The 23,532-nt window shown below is 40.8% G+C and overlaps 1 protein-coding gene across 3 annotated transcripts; it reads right to left on the bottom strand.

Annotated features, from left to right (window-relative positions):
- Positions 1-22,786, bottom strand: acsl3a (acyl-CoA synthetase long chain family member 3a). 3 transcript variants are annotated; one of them, XM_026375332.1, is made up of 16 exons: positions 22,620-22,786; positions 18,183-18,225; positions 17,541-18,077; positions 15,427-15,604; positions 11,818-11,927; positions 11,070-11,208; positions 8,567-8,717; positions 7,715-7,838; positions 7,542-7,613; positions 5,786-5,925; positions 5,502-5,674; positions 4,200-4,274; positions 3,551-3,742; positions 2,952-3,066; positions 1,782-1,939; positions 1-1,687 (listed from the first exon to the last, which is right to left on the bottom strand). In XM_026375332.1, the coding sequence occupies exons 3-16, from the start codon at positions 17,913-17,915 to the stop codon at positions 1,530-1,532; spliced, it is 2,160 nt and encodes a 719-aa protein (XP_026231117.1). In that variant the 5' UTR covers positions 17,916-18,077; positions 18,183-18,225; positions 22,620-22,786; the 3' UTR covers positions 1-1,529. The 3 variants fall into 3 exon arrangements, with proteins under 3 accessions (XP_026231117.1, XP_026231108.1, XP_026231100.1); XM_026375323.1 differs by lacking the exon at positions 18,183-18,225 and having other exon boundaries at positions 17,541-18,074; XM_026375315.1 differs by lacking the exon at positions 18,183-18,225.
- Between the last annotated feature and the right edge of the window lie 746 nt (positions 22,787-23,532).

Raw genomic sequence — 23,532 nt, forward strand, 5'->3', positions numbered from 1 at the left:
TATAGACCAAGCACAATTTTTATTTATGTAATTTAAGTATTTTTCCAAAGGCAATAAATAGTTTGATGCACTTGTGGTAAAAAGCGGATGAATGGAGATCAAAAACAGGTCTTTAATAATAAAGATTTAAGCTAAAATACATGTGCTTTCTATACTGATCACAGCTCCACATACATACAGTATTTGTACACATTATATTAACATCCAGCCAGGAATTAGAAAGCTGTGACTCACAAAAAAAGGCAACAGGTGTCACACAATGAGGGATACTTTGTGCCATGTGTGGACGTATTCATAATCAGATGCTCTGTCATACTTGTGCAGTGCATAAATAAGTTGCTGATGCCATGTAAAATAAAAGTCAGTCATATACAAAGAAGTTGCTCTTGTAAAAGTGTGCTAATTTTTCAGCCAATGCACCCGCGCACGTTGAAAAAGTGTTTTATTTAAATCCTATCTGTAACCAACTGCCCTACTTGGACAGAAGTGATGCATTTTAGATAGCACTATGATTTATCAAACGTGATAATGATAACACTCATTACATCTGTAATACAAGCAAGTAGATTTGCCTTTTTGTGCACACTGTGGTCTGTACAGGACATGCAGTACAAAAGTATACTCTATCACTGTAGCAAAATTCAGTAGACTAAACAACAGTTGCTTCTTTTCTTTTGAATAAGACTATTAGGTGCATTTGTTTTTCTAAAATAGGACCAACCGTCTTACTTTTAATTATGAAAAAATAAACTCATTAGTTTAGATATGACCTTAGTGCTATAACCAACCTGTTCTCATTTGCCCTCAAATGACTTTGTGCTTTTGGTATCAAGATGTGCTGATGAGACGGACGCCCCACGAGCGTGGGAGTCAGTGTCTGACTGTGGGTGGCAGGCAAAATAAACCACTAACAGAACTAAAAACAATGAAACAAATTGGTTAACTGTCTCCTGACCTGCAGGACGAAGGAATTTGAGAAGAGGATCAAAATGCACCAAAGGAAAATTGACATGGAGACATACAAAATCAATCTAGTGGCTCATGGGTGAGCACAAAGTTACAAGGCAACAAACATTTTCAGCCGACTCAAGCTGCTCCTGTGGCACTCAGGATGAGTTCAACAGACTCTCTGTTTCATAACTCACATCTGGAACAATAAAGATGTTCACAAAGAGGTCACACACCTGGATGCAAAAAAGGGAGAATGCAGCAGTGGACAGGGGGGTATTTTGAATATTTCTCAATGCTTTCAAATACTTTATCTTCCTGTGTTCACTTAAATTCAAGTAAAAGCCACTTCCATGGCAGAAGTAGTTCATATTTGCACAATAAAGTGGGACATTGCAACATCCTATTCTTTTTTTGAGGTCTAAGGAGTGTTAAGAGGGAGTGTTTAGAGATTTACCAGAGATGCAGGCCCTTTAATTTATGGGGTAGAAGACGGGGGGGAGAAATGAGGTGGCTGAGAGTGTTTCTGAGTCAAGTGTTGGTCTATGCTTTGAGAATGAATAATGACGTGCTGGTCCGTGTTATTTTCCACCATACATTCTCTCGATGTCATCCTGGTAATGTGTTTTCAGATTTTTGCGTTTGAGCTTGAATGCGTCAGTTACTAATCCAGTCTCAGGAGTCCATGGGTCTGGACTCAGACAGATCTTGCGAGGTATCTCGAAGCGCTCTAGTTGGACTGCAACAGAGGGGAAAATGTAACATGAGCACTAATGAGTATGGGTATTAAATGTTGGACGGTTATTGCGAACCTCATGTTTGTTCTTTCTTACCTGCTACGGCTGTCTCAGTGATGGCCTTCAGGACCAGCTCCTCCATGGCCTTGCTGTTGCACAGCTCCTCCCATGACCCTCTGATACCGTACTGGTCAGCCAGAGCGAGTAACTGTTTCTGATTGGGCACCACAAACCCAATCACATATGTCTCGTCACTGCATAATTAGAAGAGGAAAGAAAGCAGTTATAAAAGGGCAAATGTTTCTAGCAAGTGAAAGTTTGGCCAAATAAAGTGAATTATGCATGATGTGCATGGATTTGTAATGAAGGGAAGGAACCAAGAATTCTTCAGCGAGTGAGATAATTATCCATAAAAGGAAATGGAAACAGTCCATGCCTGTTAGCAACTAAAAGGTTCTGCAGAGCTGAGAGAAACGATATTTGGTAACAATTCCTTGAGTCTGTCACAGCGACTGACCCCTTTCATAGTCAAAAAATCCATTGTTAATATTAACACTGATTACAGCAGCTTTAAGGAACAGGATGTAAAATTTATGAAGTCCGTGTTGCCCTGTCGGCGAGATCATTGTAAACCTTCTGAAAACCACAGCATCCGTCTAACCCTCTGTTTGTTTGTTCTTTTAAGCACATTGGGACCGAGCTGTGTGCCTCCACTCTCTCTCTCTTCTCTGCATATTTACTCCTCCTCTCTGTGCTGGATTGTCGGCTGTCCTGGGACCTCTCTCTTTCTCCCCTGGCTGTTGCTGCCTCATCCCAGATGTTTTGGATCTGGATCTTCAGCATCCAGCAGTTCTAGCCTCTTCCTTTTACTTCTCAACTTCTTGTGTGTTTCTTTCCAGGAGTTCGATCTTACCACTACACTTTCCAGCTGCCATTTCCTCCGTTTTGTACTAAATATTAAAACTGAACTCTGTCACAAATCTTGATATTTATTACCAACTGTCTGGATTTTTATCCTTTTTCATCTCATAGAAGATTAGTGACTGTGTGCAGTTTTAATATTAAGTACATAAATGATGAAATGCTAAGCTGCAATTAATTCTGTGGCTTTTCTTCTTACATCCGTGTGAACCCGTGCATCGAGTCAATGTGAGGAGCATAGCTTTTCTTAGTTTATGCATTTGCACTTGATGATGTGGACAGTCATAAATGCATTGGAATATAAAATAGCAGTGTAGTGTTTACAATTCATGCACTAGCACGCACCTGTTGGCGTAGGCACAGATGTTGTCAACCAAGGGGCAGTTCTTCAACATGGCCTCCACCTTTCCCAGGGAGACATATTCTCCTGCCTGTAGCTTCACCAAGTCTTTCTTACGATCTAGATCCACAAAGGAGACAGCTGCTTGTAAGAACTGTGAGAATTTGCATGTCAATGTGCACATCTGTTGGTGTGAATATGTCTGTGTATATCTTTAACTAAAGTAGGGAGGAAGCTGGGAAATGACCAGGTTTCCACTAATATGCACATATCTGACCAACGTCATCTAGAAAAAGCAGAAAAGCTGGGGGGTTCTGGCTGACTAAAGTAAACATGTCTGAGGAGTAATTCTGGGAAGTGATGTAAAATCTGATTTGTTAAAAGGTTTTCTGTCAGACTGATTGATGGAAGCAGAGTAGAGAGGTTGTCTGGAAGAAGTTCAAGATTCTGGGGCACAATGTTGATTATTTGTGCTTTTGATGCTGAAGCATGTGAACCAGGATATATTCCCACAAATGGTTTTCTGCTGCCACCAAACCACATACTTCTACTCTAATCTACACACCCACATGTTAATCAATTGACCCACCCACCTTTTCCTCACCTATTATCTCAAGGCACCCGTCTTCGTGAAACTGTCCTATGTCTCCCGTGCAGAACCACCGCTGGCCATTCTCATCCACAAAGAAGTCGTCTTGGTTTTTAGGTTCACTCTTGTAGTATCCCATTGTTATGTTTGGTCCACCAATCACAATCTCTCCTCGAGGACGGGGCTTGTCTGTACTACGATAACCACCTGAAAGCAGGGTTTAATATCACTGGATGCAATGCAAAACATTGATTCTGAAAATTCTGCAAGACCATATTATTTGTACGTAAAAACCTGCGCTGAAAGCAAAGCAAGCAATAAACCCGAGTTAGGTATCAAGATGTAACAGAGCGTATTAAAATGAGTTATGATCTCTTGTGCAACAGGATGGAAGTGCTGTTGGTATCATTCCCTTACAAGGTTATGAGCCACCTCTGCTGAAATGAAAATTTAGACTTGGAAATATGGAAACAAATGGTGCATGGACTGGCAAACTCAGAGAAGTGTTTAAATGTGTGTGAACATGTGTGTGTTTGTGTTACACAGATAAGTGGTAAAGAGTGATTCATGTCCCTGTGAATCATATTTGACACTGTGTTGTTCATCATCGATTGTGTGTGTGTGTGTATGTGTGTGTGTAGCTCCTACTCGTTGTCTCACTCACCCTCCACCCAGTCTTTGAGCTTTATCTCACAGCAAACCAGCGGTCCTCCCACTCTCCCAGTGCTGTAATCCCACACTAGAACAGACAACACACACACACGTGATCAGGAAACCCACTAGCATCAAGGCACGACATTTACCATAGCAACTCGACCTCACTTGCTCCCTCACCATGGAAACCCCATCCCAAAGGAAGGTTCATAAAGCAGTGTTTTCCTGGCTCAAATGACTGCAGAGGAGAGTACCAGGCTGCTGGCCGCTGATGGTTTAGTCTGCCTGGGAAAGGCTGGGAGGACTTCCATAGATTCATTAAAGTTCTGGCTTTAATAGTCAGTAGATCAGCCGCATAATTCAAAATCTGACTACTGGGACATCCATGCTATGAGTGGCATTCTTTTCCACACAGTAATAAAAAATGACTTCCCTGTTTACGATACTTTCTTGAGCACCCATTTTCACTCCCTGTACTTTGGGAATTTCACAACAGGCTAAAAATGTATAACTCCTTGATGCTAATGTTGATTTTTCCACACCACTGCATCCTACTTTATTTCTTTTGGACAAATAACCCACTCCCTTCTCTGTTCTCTACCACCCATGCACAATATACTCTATACTATAGCGAATCTTATTATTTTCTTTTGGTTTACTTTCCCATGCGTACTGTACGCCTCTTCATGGCCTCCCACTGTTTTTATCTTTGCTTGGAGAGTTTGACGCAACCCCCCTGTAATTACTTAACATTATGCAACTTTTTCAGTTCATCTGATGATAATCAGTCTTTTAATTTCATTGATCTTATTTCAAGTTGTTTATTTTGACATTTTACATCTTGAGCTCTATGGTCTCCCAATTGAGGGACCCTGAGAAGCATTTTGAAAACACAGTTTGAAACAATGCACTAATCACTAGGCAAGTTATAAAAACTTTTAATTTGTGTTGTGTGCCATCGTTATTTACTCTTTACCAGTAACCCGTAGCTTGATAGTGTTCTCTTTACTATGACACCAAAAGTATTCAAATAGACTTTGTGGTTGCAGAGATAAACTCATATAATGAGTTTAGACCTTGAGCCCTAAGGTCCCCCAGTTGAGCAAAGGCTGAGGTTAACTTAGATGTGAGTGTGAACATGTGTCCTGGTTTAAGGTACTGATAATTTAGTTCCTCTGTAACATTAGTGTTTGAGACTTACAATCACATTTAAAGGCAGTTTTTGCTTCCCTTACTTGTGTTTTGTTAGATATGTTTATGAACAATGTAGCATGCTATATTTGTACTACTGTATGATTATCTTCATCCTTACTCTCGCTAATGGTTCCAGCTCCGCAGGTCTCAGTCAGACCATATCCCTGACCCACTGAGCAGCAGAGACACACATTCATGAAGCGCTGCGTGGCTGCGGAGAGCGGCGCTCCTCCTGATAACAAGACGCGGGTCTGACCTCCCAGCAGAGAGCGAATTTTCCTGAACACCAGCCTGGATGGATTTCAGATATGTGCACATTAGAAATACATGCACTTCTACCAGTTCAAGGAATCCTATACCTCAAAAACTCTTGAAGATTCTCTCTTCAACACTTGTACTTACTTATCACATAAAGGTGTGCTGTTTCCTTTGGTGAGCTGCTCCAATTTGTAGTTGTAAGCCAGAATGAAGAGTGTTCGCTGGACAAAGTTCATCTCTTCAACCTTGGTCATCACATTCTTATAAATACGATCCATGATCTCCTGCAGCCAAGATTAAAAAAGATGGATAAACAAATACTATATGTACTCAGTATATATGAATACAGAGAGAACTGAGGCAATAAATACTCATGCAGAAAACAATCACACAAAAAAAAAATGACATAAGATGTGTTTCTCAGTCAGGAACATCAGTTAAAACAGTTGGTATTATTTTGCACCCTAGCTATAACCTGGTTGTTTCTGTAACTTGACCTGTTTTTCCTGCTGTCGGGGGCCCTCAGTGAAAGAGAGACGTAAAACCCAAAGATTGAGAAAAATGTTTTCATCCAAATCCATCATCCAAATCATCAAAAGCTGAACTTGTGGCTAAATGGGTGAAAGGGCACCAACAAAAAACAATAAAAACCAGCTGTGGCCCTTGTCGGTGTGTATGTGTGTGCACAAGTACATGTGTGTGAAGCTAGAGCAGTGGGAGAGGAAGTCGGCACAGGATTCATGCAGCATCCAGTCATATCACAGCAAACAATTTGTATGTGTGTTAGTTTGTGTGTGTGTCGTGGGGATAACCACATGGGGCTTTCTCACGTTCTGTTTACAGCTGTGAATGGTTCCAGACACTGGGGCCCTCTGCCCTTTACACTACGACCACTGGGAGATGGGGGGTGGAGGGTGGGGATGTGCTCATGGTGTGAGAGAGGGAGAGATTTCAGTGCCAATGGCATATTGTCTCGAATTAGTCAGTGTAAAGTCTAGCTAACATGATGACAATAACTTAGAAACTGGGATTTTCATTTCATTTTTGACACCATACATGCTGCTTTCAGACTTTTGTGCCATTATTTTAGTAAATATTTGAAAGAATTTCTGGTATGGGACAATAATATACTAAAAAGGTTCTTCCCAACAAGTGCTCTATAACTTATAGAAATAACTGATGAGAAAAAATACAAAACTTTCACAGAGAACAATTATTTGTATTGTGGTGCATGATAATCACAGCAGTATTACATACAGGAAACCTGTGAAGGGCAATAAAGTGGTGCTAGTTGACATGACTGCAGTGGAAACAACACAATTGTGCTTCACCTTATGGAGCTGATACTGCATGTCATGACCCCACTTTTTTCATTTCCCTAAACTGTAAACTCCCTCTAAAACTAATAAAGCACTTAAGAAGGGTGGAACCCTTTCTTTGCCCTTTCACTGACAAAATAAATACAGCCATGGTAGGTTTTGAGTAAAGCCCCGCCTGGCGTCATCAGTGCTGAAATGGATTAATCTCTAAAACATACTTCAAAGACGAGCGGATCGAGCCAATCTCCAATGCACCATTATATCCCACGGGCGTCTAACACTGTTATGTTTATGTGTGATAAAAAGCAGCATTGGTCAGTGGCAGGAGGCAGAGAGTGATTTACGTCAATTCAGAAACAGAACCGGCAGATTCAGGCCTGCTGGACTCTGTCACTGCTACTCAACAGCTGGACTATGAACAAAGACAGAATGAAGGCTGATTTGCTTCCAAATGAGGCCAGACTCAAGTCGATGGCATTGTGCGAAAGCCTTTAAGGATAGTGACTCTATGAGAGATCTAGTAAATGTTGAGGCTTCTCAGACATTAGCCTGTAGAAGCATGATGTGCTGTGTGTACATACTGGGACAGCTGCCATCAGAGTGGGCTGCAGGACGCTGGTGTCTCCCTTGCTTCCTTTCTTGATCTTGGTTGACTTTGGATGGAAAAAAGAAGCAATATCACAGTAATGACTGCACACATCAGACGTCACTGACGCATTTAAACTACGACGGGTATTTGTCATAATGCATTTACCTGATCAGCGAGAGTCTGAGGTGAGGAGTAGCCAATCCTAGCGCCGTGAGAGATACATACAAGCTCTGCACTGAGCTCCAGTACATGAGCAAGAGGCAGATAACCAATGTAGGTGTCCTTCTCACTGTAAACACACAAAAAAACTCTGATAAACAAGTAATCAGTGCTATTTGATTCAGGCATCAGATCAAGTTAATCATAAAGCTGAAATAATGTAATTTACACTGTACGGTCTGCTGTATAATCAGTTTTAATACACATTAACCCTAGAATGATTAATCATATGACTGTAATCTATAGAAGATAAATATGTACCAGAAAGATTAGATTTAATATCTGAGCCATCTGTTCCTTTGCTGGGACATAACTATGATCTACTCACTAGATATTTATCTGAACACAAGTACTTCTGGATCCTCCTAATTCTGAGGGGTCGCATTTAAAATCCAGCGCACACATGGCAGGGACATTTACAGTACTTAATATACACAGGAAATTCATCATTGACATTGGAAATGTGATGGAGATGACAATAGTTTCACCCCTCTAACCTCCCGTCATCCCATTTTGTTCCACCACTCATACGCCGCTCGTTTCCTTCTGCATTTTCTCACCCATGTGGATTCCCAGGGAGAAGGGTAATTTTGTGCTCTAATGTTAGCACTTATTGTTGCACCATGGTGGTAGCTGGCTGAGTCATTCTTGTGCACGTGCTCAGTTTACATGGAAATCCCAACCAAGAAATTAGCACAAATTGACGTATTGCTTTAAAAAATGATCACACACATTCACAGACATTTCCAAGGGTGTACCATACAGTATAGTTTTCATGCATTTGGCTTCCCAGCGTACCTCAGTTTGGGTATCCGCTCAGCCATTCCTGTGATTCCAGCAAGAATGTTGCTATGGGAGATCATGACGCCCTTTGGTATGCCTGTGGACCCGCTGGTGTACATGATGACTGCAATGTCTGAAGCCAGTGGCTGTTTGCGCTCACATGCTGCTGTGATGCGAACAGAGAAAACACATGTGAGCTGAATTCTACAGAAACACAGACAGACACCCAGACATATTGTTGGAATAAGTTATAGCCTCGGCTCCATCTGTTGCATGTGTGCAGGATAAACAGATTTAATAGAGGAAAATGCTCTGGGTGTCAGAGGCCAAGGAAATATTTAAGTGTTAGTAATTCAAGAGAGGCTGTGTAAAAGTTCAAACACAGGGATGGAAAATAGTCAGCTGTGATATTAAACAATCAGGCCCCTCTTGGCGCAGGGAAGATCATATCTGACTGTGCCAAAAACACCATCTCCACTCCTCTAAATCCTCATCACTCTTGTGTATTTTCCATCTTTCCATCTCTCTCTCCTTTTAAACGTATTCATCTAATCTACATGAATACATGTGTTATCCATCTCTTGCCATTATTTCTTTATATTATTCATCAGGACTTGTGTAGTTGTGTATAATTTGTGGGCAAACTGGTGTATTAGGCAAATTCAGTCATTTTTTTTAATGTGGAAGTGTGCGAATTCTTACATTCTTACATTTTTAGAATAATTGTCTTTATAGATTTACAGGAAATTGAAGTTTGGTCTTGTTTTTTTTTCAACATCAGATACAATACCAGAACCAAGATGTCAGAGCACAGCAGGCCTCTAGAACCCAAGCAGAGGATCCCGTGAGGCATAAAGGAGAGGAAGGGAGAGTAAAGTACATAAGAGTCACAAGGGGAGGGTTTCTCTTTTTTCCCTTTGGTCTCTCTCGGATGTGAGGCTTGTAGGAGTTTGTGCTCTGAGAGTTGATGTCATGTGAAGTTAACAGTGCTATGTGTAAACATGACCCACTGCTCAATCCTCCCTTCCTAAACCTCCTTTCTTTCCTCTTTATCTACACATGACACTACCAGCTTTTTCTGTTGTGGCTCAGCTTGTCCAAAAGGCCAGAGTATAAGGTGAGGACTTTTCCTCATCAATCCAATAAGCATCATATCGACACAGATGTGAGCATTTCCTCCTTCACATGACCTAATGGGACTGATACCAATCCGCCCACAACTTCCATGCCCTAAGATAAACAAACAAACAAACAAACAAACAAAAACTCACAATGACCATGACATTTACAGTGGGACCATCTGTTACTAACTGCCACTAAAACAGTGATGCACGATATGAAAATCATAATCATAATGTATTCAGTTTGGAAAGCCAATATTGATATTGTTAGGTCAAAGAAGAGATGGTGGTGAGCATTTCTGTCAGTCTCTCTCTTTTTTTGTTTATTTGTCTATGAGTTGTCCAGTTTTAAAGAAAAATGGTCTTTAAGGTTACTTTTAAGATTTTATTATTTATTATTACTTATGTTCCTTCCAATCATTTATCATTTAGCATGGTTTGCAACAGCACAAGCAGGGCTGTTGGTTTCAGAAGCTAAGCTGCTTGTCCAAAAAAAGTCACCACCTGGATTTAACTAAGCAAATAGGTAAGAGCCTCCTACTGGATAATTACTGCATGGATGATTATGTTTCAGCTGGCAACAAGTTATTTAACCCTAACAGATGCAGTGAGTAGCTTCTCATTTCTTAAACTAACATGTAAGATGACACATCCTGTGGTCGTGGAAAATCTGTTTCAAAAGGGTCAAATTATTGGCATGAGTCAAGCAAAGAAAACATCTAAGGAGATTGATGAAACTAATAAAACTGGGCTAAGAACTGTGCATAATTAAAATCTGGAAGGATAGCAGGGAACCATAATCTTCAAGTTGGAAATATGGTCGGAAAAAAAATCTTGAATGATCAACGATCACTTCACATTTGGTGAATAATAATAATAATTGGTGTTTAATAATGGAAGTAAGAGATTTTCCACACACACACTGTGAAGGGAACTCAAGGGATTGGGACTAAACAGTTTTTTAGCCTTAAGAAAACCAATTCTCAGTGAGGCTATTTGGTAAATAAATTGAATTTGCTAGGCAGCATGAAGATTGGACTCTGGGGCAATGGAAGAAGGTCATGTGGTCTAATGAGTCCAAATTTACCCTGTTCCAGAGTGATGGGAGCATCAGGGTAAGAAGAGAAGAGGATGAAGTGATGCTCCCATCATGCCTAGTTCCTACCGTACAAGCCTGTGGGGACAGTGCTATGATCTGGGGTTGCTGCAGTTGGTCAGGTCTAAGTTCAGCAATGTTATGAGGTCAGTTGACTACCTGAATATACTGACTGACCAGGTTATTCCATCTTTCTATCTATCTTCGTTTTGCCTTGTGAAATTCCTAAGGGGAAACTTGAATAATTCTACTAATACTCTACAACTCTTAGTTAAGTATAGAAAATTAAACACAAGCTTACCATTCTCGGGCCTGGACCCCCGCTTCTGAACAGCCGCCATGTTGTGAACAGTGATGCCACGTGGATACCCGGGCCATGAGGTTGGTGTGTTATCCACTACAATGATATGCTGCAGCCTGGGAACCTCAATTAGGATTGCCTGACGCACAAGCACAAATGTGACCATGAGCTCAGCTATAACAAGAACACACGTGCTGTGTATACATTAACACATGACGAGAAGCAGGTTTCTTCTTTGACAAGTAACCAGAAATCCAATCCAATCCCATACACATTTTCATCAGTATTTGGGCTATGGGGGACATGTAAGGGGCTGTGTTTATGGCACTATGATAAAAGGGGAGAAGAAATACCAAAACATCATTTGTCTTGTAGGACTGAACAGCTCTTAACACAAAGGACATGCGTTTCTCCTTATTGTTATGTCTCTATGGCGACATAGTCCTCTTTTCCTATACAACTCAAACTCTCTGCATAGACTGTGTTGGATTTCTCTGATGGATAACGGTAGACTCAAAACGCTTTAGTCATATACATCACAGACCATGTCTCTCTCCTGCACAACAATGAGCAGTCAGTGCTACTCAACCAGTATGCCGTAGATACCTGAATACTGCAGCTTATCTACAGATTTGTAAAGTAAGGATCTGTAATACTTTCTCCTAATAAATAAATGAATGGATAGCATTTAGTAACATCGATTAGTGGTACCTTGCATTACGTTTCTAGTATGCATATGCGTGTTTACCTTGAGTCTGGTCTCCAGGAGCTCCCTGCTGGTGATGATGTGGGTGACCTGAGTCTCATTCAGACCATGAGCAATGGCTGGTCCTCCCAGTGTAGAGTAAAAGGTGGCCACTGCAACACACATATACACACACTTTTTGAAACAAATGTCTGAATTAGAAATATTATTATAATTAGCATTACTGAAAATAATCTAGATATAATGTGGTGTCATCCCATCAAGCTGTGTTCACTGCATGTCATATGCTCCTGTTATTTTGTTCATGTCTGTTCCTCCTCATTTTGCAGTACAGTGACACTCCACCTCTGACTATTTACTATTTATAGTAAATTTAAAAGCTGTTCATTTTGGTTGTATTGTGTATTCCAGTAGATGACGTATTGGAAAAACGCATAAAGAGGAATACAGTAAACAAAATGCCCAATTTACATATGGTACATAATGATCTAGTTGTTAAACTGACAAGCTATGGACAAGCCAGTCTGCGTATGTGTGTAGACAGTGACCCATGTGTGAAGATGGACAATGTATGTGCACTCTGTCTTTAGCACTCAGCAGTTTTCTCTAGCCCCTCCCAAACTGCCTGATGATCATCAGGCAACTCCTCAGCACAGTACTCTGAGCCAATAGGACGCGAGTTGCCCCATGGCTGATAAGCACTCTTTTGGGAATATAAACTCTACTGGTGTGTGAGGTTGTATGTGTGTTGTGACTGAGTGCATATGTGTGATGGAGTGCTGCTACGTGAGCCCTGCATACAGTGACAGAGCATCAGTAGTTTGAGTTATTACAGTGGTTTTAAATCAGATAGTGACCAGTCAGTGTCTTCTGATGTGATGAATATGATACAGTTTGATCAATGATGACCACATCCTGTGCCATGAATACTAAGCTGCAATGTACAGTTGTGAGGTAACAGTTAAGTTAAGTTTTAAACTGATCCACCGTTGACTCCAACATGGTTCTAATGTCAGAAATCCTGCTCCTATATACTGTGCATGGCTTAAACCCACAATTTAGGTGATCATCTCTATGAACATGAATGTGAAAGCAGCCTCGTGGTGTCAAACTGCACAATGAAAGTCAAACATCCAAATAAAGTCACATTTTGAGTGGAAGGAGCACATTTCAATACAAGGCTTTTGCTGTGTGAATCAGCGCCACAGCTTGTGTGGTTGTTAAAAGATCAGAGAGTCAGAAGGAAACTGGCTTAAGATCAACTGTCACAGTCTGAGAGAAAAAAGAGGGAGAGAGGAAAAGAAAGGATTAATAGAGCAAGGGCAGGGCAGAATGGTGAGAGGAGGAAACAACAGTGGAGAAGAAAAGAAAGAGAGGGAGCGATAGAAAAACAGAGTAATAGAGCCTATAACCCCGTGTCCCTGCACTGACACAGACACAGGGATTTATGGAACAGGGCTTAGTGACATCCCATTTTTTTTTGCGTCATGGAGCTCCAATACTTCCTGCATTGCTGCTGTGTGTGTTAGTGTGTGTAGGTGAGGGCCGTGACACCTCCAGCCGTGAGATCTAAACACTGGATTGGGCCCCAGCTTGACACACACATATAACCATACGCTACTCGCTGCAAGTCATTTTTACACTGGAAACTTGACAAACATCCAGGCTCTGCTCAGCAGCAACTGACTGCTAAATTACTGAGAATTTCAAGCTTGTGTTACTCAGCATTTTTTCAGTTCAATCAACAGGGCCTTGGGAGATTCCCAAGGGTCGAATTTCTTTAAAACCATGGAACAACAAAAAAGCAGCCAAAACTGGAGCTGTGACGTTTTTAGATGAGAACAGCATTAGTTAGAAAGCGTATGCAGTAACAGTAACAAGTGCTGAAAACTCGCAAATGAACAGCAAATTTGCCTTTTAACAAAACACAATGTGCACACACAGATACACACGAAGATGTTTGAGTTCACTGGGGGCCTTTGGCTGACTCCTTGATGCCTCTGTCAACATCGGATGATCACGTAGACTCTCTCACCGCTCTTCTGACGCCATCGCCCCTCACTTCTCTCCTTCCCTTTCCTCCCCTCTGTCACTTCCTTCATTGCTTTTTCCAACCTTTAACTCATTTGCCCCCCCCCACCCCCCATCCCCCCAAAGCTATTCACTGTATGCAGCACAGAAAGACGCTCTAAAAAGATGCTTTATCGTCTTGCGCTTGCGTAATATTTCTAAAGCATGACAGTTTAATGAAGCATAAACTACAGAACACAGAGCAAAAGACGATCGAATGAACTTAGTGTTCTGTCCTGGAGATTCATAGTTAGGAAACTACTCTTTGTTGCAGAATAGTGGAAAAGTAAATCAGCACGGAATCCCTTCGGGCAACACTAACATCCCAAACATGAAATATAAAAAGTCTTTGCTTCAGAGTTGCACTTAAATGATTTTCTTTTATTTATTTTAAGTAATTCTTGTGTCTTTTAATGTTACAATGCTTATCACATTCAATGTAACACTGTATGAAGCTATAAGCCTTGTGATAATGTTAAATAATTCATTTGAACTCATCTGAAGAAACACCAAACTATCTTGGGCTGACAAGCACACAATTCAACACTTATGAGAAAAACGATGGCTACTGCCATATAAACTGAAAGAATTTTCCGTTTTCCACTTCTTTTAAAATATGTATTAAACAAAAATGTGCTGCTTTAAGTATATACGTGCGTTTGTATTGCAAGAAATGATTGAATTGGGGAAAATGGGACACTTATGTAACAGGGTCAAATTGACCTTCTGTCAGCTGGACCCTGCATCTTACAAGCTGTCCGCTGCAACCACACACACACACACACACACACAAACAGAGATGGCTATAAATCAGACTAATTCTGACACATTTGGAAGAGACTCAGTGGGAAAGACTGAACTGAAAGAACTGGCGAAAACTCATAGTTGCCTTTAAAGTCACAGTAAAAGCTAAAGTGAAAGTACACCACAGCACTAAAGCCTGTGAACAGTGTCATGTAGATGCATTTGCCAAAGTGCTCATGCAGGAAACTGTTTTTATGTGTAAGTTAAGTTACTATTTTTTCTAGTTGTAGACTTTGACTTTCAACCACACTGAAACCAAACCATTGTTGGAAAATCTAATATTTCCCCCCTTATAACTCCCTCCTTTTTTAGTGCGCACTATACAATCCTAATAATGCCTTGCCGGTAGTCTGCTGTGTAGGGCATACAAGCTCTTTGAGGTAAGAATAGAGGTAGATAAAGCTGAAGACTGAACTAGTTAATAAGCCTCTGGTTCTAACTTCTCAATGTGATGGTTTGTTGTATTTGACTGTGTTGTATCTGGAGGCTTTTGGCCTGTTGGTAACCTAGGGCTCTGGGAACATGTGATTGGTATTTTTCCATACTTTCTGGTGTTAAGAAGCTGCTGTAAACATGCAGTGTAGACCTGATCTCTAAGTTGGCCAGAGAACTCTAACACATCTTTCATATTCAAGATTTTAAGCAAAATCCTCTGGTTAGATCCAGTTTGATCAGTGAAAAACATAGTACCCCAAACCAAAAGGTCAGCATTTGATACAAATCTATTCAGTATGGGAGACGCACATAGTGTGGAAAGTACTGACATCCTGAACTTACATGGGAAGTTGTACATGAAGCAGGCCTGGGCAGCAATGATCCACTCAGCTCGTGTCTCACAGAAGATGGCGATGTTGTTTTTCGGCCGCTGGCCCAGAGATGCCAGACCGCTGCCCAGCTGGGACGCTGCTGTGAGCGCTTCCTCATAGGACAGCCAGTGGTACTCACCCAGAACAACCTGCAGGGAGGACGGTGAGGAGTTATAAAGAAGAGTAAAATGTTGTTAGTGATGGAGCAGGAAGGTTAAAAGTTAGAGAGATGGGGAAAAAAATAACAGTAGAACACTCTGCTGCTTTTTATTGTGTGTCAGTGGGGACAGGAACAGAGGAACACAGTACAGTGTGTTATATCCCAAAGTCACATGTTGTGTCTGTAAAAAGTCACTGGGGCAGGAGCAACAGCTCACAACTGCCAAACAGAACCACTTCCTCTTCTATAGCTATTCTCATGCTGCAACATTTGATCTTATTAGCATGTGGAGGGAATAAACACAGGCTTCAACGCTGATGCCATGAAGGCTGCAGACAAATTTGGAGCTTCCTTCTCATGCATTAGTGAGGTTATACTGGCTCCTATTGGCTGATATATGATAATGCACATAAATACAACCACATGGCACAGTGATGGTGATATTGATTGCCCAAGGGGATCAATAAAGTTTGTCATTATTACGGCATAGTTTCCCACTTGTTTTGAAACAACAGCTTGTAGCTAAACAGCTAAGGCATGTTCTCTTGCAGCAATAAGTATTACAACAGTGGGGTTTAAATAGATTAGAGGGATCAGGCTGTTGGGATTAATGGGATAATTCAGAGGTAATAAGTAAGTGCAATTTGGAAATTTGCTAATTCCTGAATGTGCAACATACAGGTAACACTGCCACAACATGTTTTTTTTTCACATTTAATATTAAATGATGAGTAAATTTCCAGATCATCACTGAGAATCCTCCTTTTTCTCTCATTCCTGTTTTCTTTTTCCATGACATATCCAAACTCTCTCTTCTGTGTCCTCTCTCAACGTTTGTAAGGTCTATGGAATTTGGAGCATCTAGAAGACTAACAATGGTTGTTAGTATTTCACTGGCATTTAAACATTTTATAAGAGGTTTGTCTAGACAATGGATCAGGAAATAGTCACAGAAATTCGAGGGGTTTGCGTATTGCCAAAGATACTGCTAATTAAAATGAGGAGCGCTGACAATTTGAATAAATCCGTTTTGACTTTCAAACATATCTGTCCTTTGTACCTTTTGTCCTTCTCTGCTGGTTTCTTCTCACATGTTTTCAAACCTCCTCCTTCTTTTCAGTCACTCCCCCTTGTTGTTTATGCTACAGTATGAATCCCCCATGGCTTTATAAGTCAGGTAATATTCTTCTTTTTCATATAATCTATAATCAGCAAATCCTATGATAAAAAAAGGAAACTAAGTCTGTGTAGACAAAACCTGATATATCAGATGACTCGCTGAGACGGAGCTCCACTGTTGCCAAAGCACACCACCGAGCTGCACTGTTGCACTGGCTGACTGTGGTCATGGCTATATTTTTGTTTCCACATACACAATCCTGCAATATACATATTTCCAAACGCTAGAATTTCTTCCCAAACACATTTTTCCTTTTCTAAAGTATGTTATGGAGCAGCATGAGAGCATTTACAGGTGGGAATTTAGTATTACGTTGTATTATTTAAGACAAATATTGCTGCATCTGACCGTATTAATATATGATTCATGTTACGTCAGTTGTTTTACCTTGCAACTTTGCCAAGTCTCTTTGGAGACTTCAAAGATTTCACTGTTCGTACTTAACAGAATGGATATCAGGAAATCGGCTTCACATAAAGAGATTGATACACTCATGTCTGTCCGATAATTATAAAATTAGATTTCATTCTTTATGCTAAGCTAAATGGCTGTAACTTAAAATTTACAGCTATAAGATTGGAAGAAATGATCTCATCTAACTCTCAGGGCGAAAACTAAATGTTGGACTATTCCTTTAAGTAAACCCAGTGTTGTCTTTAATGCCTCTTTAACTTATTTGTTTTCTTGATATATGCTAATCGTATGTTGCTACCTACATATGCCCACTTTCCCCACCACTTTGTACCTTCTTAAACACCTTTCCATTGTTCTGTTGCTCATCCTCCTCACTGATCACCTCCCTCGTCCCGAGACAGTCTCTGTGGGGGAACCTCATAGCGGCATACTCAAACATCTTATCCAGGGTATCTACCCCTAGGTGCATTGATGTCACCAGCTTCTTGGTGGCATTCACAGCTCTGTAAGGTCCCTCAGGGCCCAGGACTGAGTGGGCCTTTACCCTCTTAGCTCGCTCCTCTTCTGAGCCATACAGGGCACTGTCAGTTTTCAAGGCCCAGCTGAGGAGGTAGGAGGGCAGAAAGGTGATGAGGGTATAGATCCACACCATGAGGTGGAAAAGAAGCAGCAGCATGGGGTTCAGGTCCTCCTCCTTCAGCTTCATCTTGGTGAAGCTGTGATGATGTTGAAGAGCAATGAAGAGAAGGTGTGGAAGAGATGAGCTGTGAGAAAAAGTTCCTACTTTCTTCTTCCCGTCTTCTTCTTTCTGTTTGAAAGCTTGACTCACACTCCGTGGCAATGAAAAGCTGACAGGTCCACACTACTGCTGGAAAATAAATGACATTAACCTGGCATTAGAGCAGCAACATTTAACAACATTTAATTCATTTTCTTAATTAGGATACACTACGAAATGAGATGATGCTCTTACTTCTAATTCAATAGCCCTGCAGGAATCTCAGCTCATTCAGAATCTGAAACAAATGTATTACTCACATGTACTCTACAGCTCACAAAAAGCAGCAGAGAAATGTTATTATGCTGTGCAAAAACACATCAGCACTGTGCTTCAAATGTTCCTTCCCATCCCTGCAACTCCAACTCAGTACTTGTGTAGTGTGTGTGTGTGCTGGCAAGTATTGGATCCATAGAGTATAACAGGGGTTCCTCAGGTAGACTGCCACTCATTTATTCATGAAAAGTAATTTCTAACATTCATCTCATTTATGACAACACCCCACACTCTATGTTACCATTAAAGTGATGAAGAGACTGTGACAAACATTCACTGGTCAATCATGTATGCAAATAATGAGCCAAAATGTTCATCATGTAATTCATGGAAGAGCTTTTGTGTTGGATTGCATTCGGTTGGGCTGATGTACTTAATGAAGTGGCCAGTGAGTGTACAGTGGGTGCTGGATACGTGTGGGAGCTGTCCAGAGTTCTGAACAGGTTCTGTAAACAAACACGACTCTAACGTTTCTGCATTCAGGATTGATTAAGCTGCACTATAATGTTATTAGCTGTATTAATAATAGAGTTAGGTACAATTTAAAATAGTCACACTAGTGCTGATAGCAGATTTTTTAGAACTATACGTTGAATTTTTTTTTTTTAACGCTTATATCCCATAACTAAGTTAGTAGATTATCAACATTTCAAAATTGTGTTTAATAAACCAGATAAAACAGTCAAGTTGAGTGTATAAGAAGTGTATTTTTGCTCAGGGGAAAAAAAATGTAGTTTTTAGTGACAATATACGTAGAACTATCTTTGTCTTAGCTTTTTGACATAGATGTATTTTGGCATGTCCACAAACTCGCCAGTGGTCACTGGACGTCTTTCAAGTGACAACTACTGTTAGATATCACAGCGTTTCTGGGTAATGAGGTCCTTGGGCGATGGCGTTTAAGGACACCACTGTCAGACGTAACGCTAATGCACATTGACGTTTGTCTTTAGTCACTCACTGACTTTACAGTTGTTCAGCTATAAAAACATGTCTCCTGTCAAAATGCTGTGAGCACACACACATGCACCCTTCAAAAATCCCCAATACTCTATTTTAGCTGTAGTAATTCATTATTGATAAGAGGGGGAGGCTCATCTTGCTCTCCAAAACCATCACATCCATCCCCTTCCAAAACTGCCCATTGACACACTGTACTGAGGTCAATCCCCAATACACTCAACCCTCAAGTGTCTCTTTGAGACTCATAAATAAATCAAAGATTTTTAGCAGCAGTGCTCTCCCAGACTACCATCTGTTCCCTGTGGGATGTGGACTCCTTTCTCCACAGTGTTGTTGTTTTGCCTGGTGTCTTGTTACCCAGCCAGAAAGCCCTGCTTCATCACAGGACGCTACAGCTCACCAAGCTGCACCCTGTTGGAGCAGATGCTTTATCCCATCACGTGTTATCATTCAGTGTCCGCTTGCTGTTTTCACAGTCTCTTGTAATTCCAATTTTTTGCAGAAAGGTCAATGGAATAGAAACCACAGCGGAGTAAATTCTGCTGGTCAATTAGAGTAAACAAATTAGGGAGAAAATCCACAGAGCAATGTACTGGCAGACTTTAACTTCCACTGCTATTCTGTGCACACGGTGAACAAACTTTTTATGCTGCAAAAATATTCGGCTGGAAGGACAACTTCAAATTAATCCAGCATTTTAAGTTCCATCATCTGTTCCAATCAATAAAAAACAAAACTAAGAGCATAATAAACAATGATTAAGAGGCAAACAAGATGACAAGTAGTAGGACGTTAGTCACCACAGTACCTACCAACATGAATTGAGATGATATGATTGTTTATAGGGAGACACATGATGCCCCTCAACACATCTAATAAGATCACATTTAAGCACTTAATAAAGGTACTAAAAGAACACATTGTTCAAATATACTGGTACTTCAGCCAGCAGAGAATAGACTGCATGCTATTTATTGCAATAATAACAACAATTTTAGTATTTTACTATGTTTTTCAGCCTTGTGTCTTTAATTTATTGTTATAAACCTGTTTTATATAATACTCAAAAAAAAAAAAACACAACAAAAAATAACAACAAAAAATGAAACAATGTCAGTGTTGTGCCATTGTGCAAATTAATTTGTTCAGATAGTTTTTGAAAAATATCTCGTGATTATGAAGCTGGAACCAAAGACTATTAAGCAGATTTATGTCAGAAAATTAAACTGTTGTTAAAATTCTTATAAGACCTGCACAAATAGTATAACAATAGTAAGGAGTGCTGTTATTTGCAGTGCCAGGTACCACTAGCACAATTACACAACAGCACAGTGATAAGGTGATACAGTCACAGAAGGGAGGAGGCACCATCGTGTTCGTATTCTGAGAGAATCTAGGCTAAAAGGCATTTTGCTTAAATACATAGATAAAGATGTAAGCTGCTTTTGCATAAATATGCATCTGTGTGACTTGCAGCCCTGATTAGCCAAAAAAAATCCACACACCTAGTGGTTTAGACAAGCAGACTGGGGCTTTCCGAAAGACCAAACCATACATAACCAGATTAACAAGGTCGACTCCTTGCTGTCTCTGCAAAAGGTCAAGACCTTACTTTCCTTCACAGAAACACGTAGGCAAGCTTGACTCTAATCTCCTACCTTCAATGGTGACAAATGCTTAATATGTAGATTATTAGTTGCTCAATGCTTTTATGCAACAAGCAGGCGCTTTTCAGGCAATCAATGAATTAACTGAGTAATATTGTGGCATGGTCTACGTACTGGTGGGGTGAGTAGGCATGGCCATGTGCGTCTGTGCATGTGTGAGGGAATCATTGCTTCCTCAAGAGCTTGTGTCAATGGGGTCTTTTGTGTGCCGACGTCATCATGCTTTCACCCACTCGGCTAAGCAGGCTGAAGTCTTGCAGAAACTTCAACGTGGCTATTGTGGTAAAACGACGCGCCGACACACGACTCTCTCCCCAGGGTCAGACTGTGTGTGAGCGACGAGAAAAATTATGTATGTAGAGTGTTTGTATGCGTGGGTGGCTGTGTGGGTGCAGTGTACTTCACCGTTCCAAACAGTGCACCCAATCAAAAGCTTGCAAAACAGCTGATGAGGGTGAGAGTGAAAGCACAAAACATAATTGGTTGGATTATGTGGGTCTGACTACAGCTTTTCTCAGCGTTTGCTTGAACATGGTGACATAACTTATGCCATCGACATAGTACTTACTTTAAGCTGTTTTTATTCATTAAACTTGAATTTAATCTGAAATGCTTGTGACCGTCAGTAATTACTAATGATAATTAGGAAATGTGGTGCAGGTAGACTGACAAAAACAAATAGGATGAATTAAAATAGCTTTCTTAAGTAAGACCGTTAAAATATTTACTTCAGGTATATTTTATAACACCATAATAAAGTAGACTTTTGTCCTGCTCACTCACACTTCCAAGAAACATCACTTCCAGGGAAAAGGAGTGTGTCTGTGTGTTTTCTAATCGCACTGGACCATCCCTGCAAGACAATGACATCTCTGTCTGTAGGTACAGGAGCACTTTAATGGACCTGCATCATTTGATAACGGTTGCCACAGGGTAACCCACTTCACCTGTGTAAATACATCCTAAAAGTGGCAACCCATTTGAGGTTGTAAAGGTTAGAGTGATGTGAGATGACATACATTTTCAGCTCTGGGTTTGTGCTGCTGTTATAAAATGCTCCATTCTTGTTTGCATCTTGTATCAAGAGAATGATTTTTATTCTCATTGCAGTTTGCATTACTGCACAAATACAGGGTCTGTGTCTACTGAAGCATGAGAACAAGACTCGACATTTTTAGTCACTGGAAGTAAAGTGGTCTCAGCAGTAAGCCACTGATGTTGCAACTGCAACATCCAGCCGCACTAACCGGTGTCAAGCACGACTCAATAACAAAATAACTTCCGGTTGACGTGCGCGTACATAATAAAAGTTAAAAGCGTCTTGTGACTACTGCAAATTAAATTTCATTAGTAACATTCTGTCCAAAACATATAAACGCTGCAGAAAGTAGCCTCACAGAAGCCTAAAAGAAAACTTTCAGTTTAATTGCAACAGTACAGTGGCTCCCATTCAGGGATAGAAACTATGATTTACATTAGTTCCTCTTTCTAATAAGCTTTCATTTTGGCGGTGGACTCCTTTTAAACGCCTGTTCAGTTTATTAACTCTGCTGCGCTACATTCACACCTTGATATAAACTCAGCAACATACGAACAACAATTATTATTATTATGATTATAGAACATTAAAGCGTGTTCCTTCGATAATTGCCTCTGTTTATCTTGGGCATCTTGACGCGACTGCAGCATCCCGCACATAAACGCGCACCACCGCGTGGGAACTTACCGGTGAAACGTTTCCGCCCGGTTTAGCTCGTCTCTCGGGCTTCAAACTCTGTGTGAGACCCCTCTCTGACTATGTGCATTTATCCATCAACTCCTGATCTATCCGTAGATGTTGCGCTCTGCAATCCAAGCCCGGAAGTCACACGCGTGGTTGTATGGGGATGGATGGCGAGGTGGGAGGGAGGGTGAGGAGAGAGGGGGGAGGAATTCCTTGCGTTATGATTGGACTTGTGGAGGTGGCGCGTGCTAGGGGCCGGGCTGGATGAAAGAAGGGCTCCAGTGCCGAGTGCGCGGGTTACTGACGGTCAGAGCGAGAGGCCGTGCGCACGGCGCGCACAGCCAGGCGCGCACACCGCGCTTAGTCTCACAGTCACATCAAGGTATAAAAAGAGGATGTTTAAATGTTAAAGGTTTCATATGTGATGTTTCGGAGCCACACTTTGCAGTTTCTGTGAAAGTGAAGAAGTAATTAGTGGAATTCTCAGTATTTTCTTCGATCTCGTGTAGATGTTATCAGATCCAGTCCAGACCTGTCCAACGTTCCCTGAGTTGATTTGCAGGTGAGACATGAGTACAATGCAGTAACAATTCCGGTTTCGTGTGATTATGGCAGGTATGTGACCATACAACCATGTCTGCTTCAGTGGTGACAAAAGCTGAAGTTCATCTTGACATTATAATTGCACGGTCAAACCAGAATTCACATCCACACCTACATTGATCATGCAGAGCTTGAAAAACATTATACATCCACTTCTTGGTATATTGGCTTGATGGGTCTGCTGAGAATCTTTTGTTTTGAGCCAAATAGAGCCATGTATACACTCCAAAGCCAAAGACACACATGCACTGATAAGTTCCCACTTCCAATCCATCATACTTCCTCTTTATTTTTATTATTTGATATCTACTGC

The sequence above is a fragment of the Anabas testudineus genome, chromosome 13 (genome assembly GCF_900324465.2).
Source record: "Anabas testudineus chromosome 13, fAnaTes1.2, whole genome shotgun sequence".
NCBI lineage: Eukaryota > Metazoa > Chordata > Actinopteri > Anabantiformes > Anabantidae > Anabas > Anabas testudineus.

Coding starts and splice junctions, on each gene's coding strand:
- acsl3a (XM_026375323.1), bottom strand. CDS start 17,915: ATGAAGCTGAAGGAGGAGGACCTGAACCCCATGCTGCTGCTTCTTTTC. Junction 3,067..3,550: donor CGGGTGCCTTGAGATAATAG/GTGAGGAAAAGG, acceptor TTGTGGATCTAG/ATCGTAAGAAAGACTTGGTG. Junction 1,940..2,951: donor ATCTGTGCCTACGCCAACAG/GTGCGTGCTAGT, acceptor CTAATTATGCAG/TGACGAGACATATGTGATTG.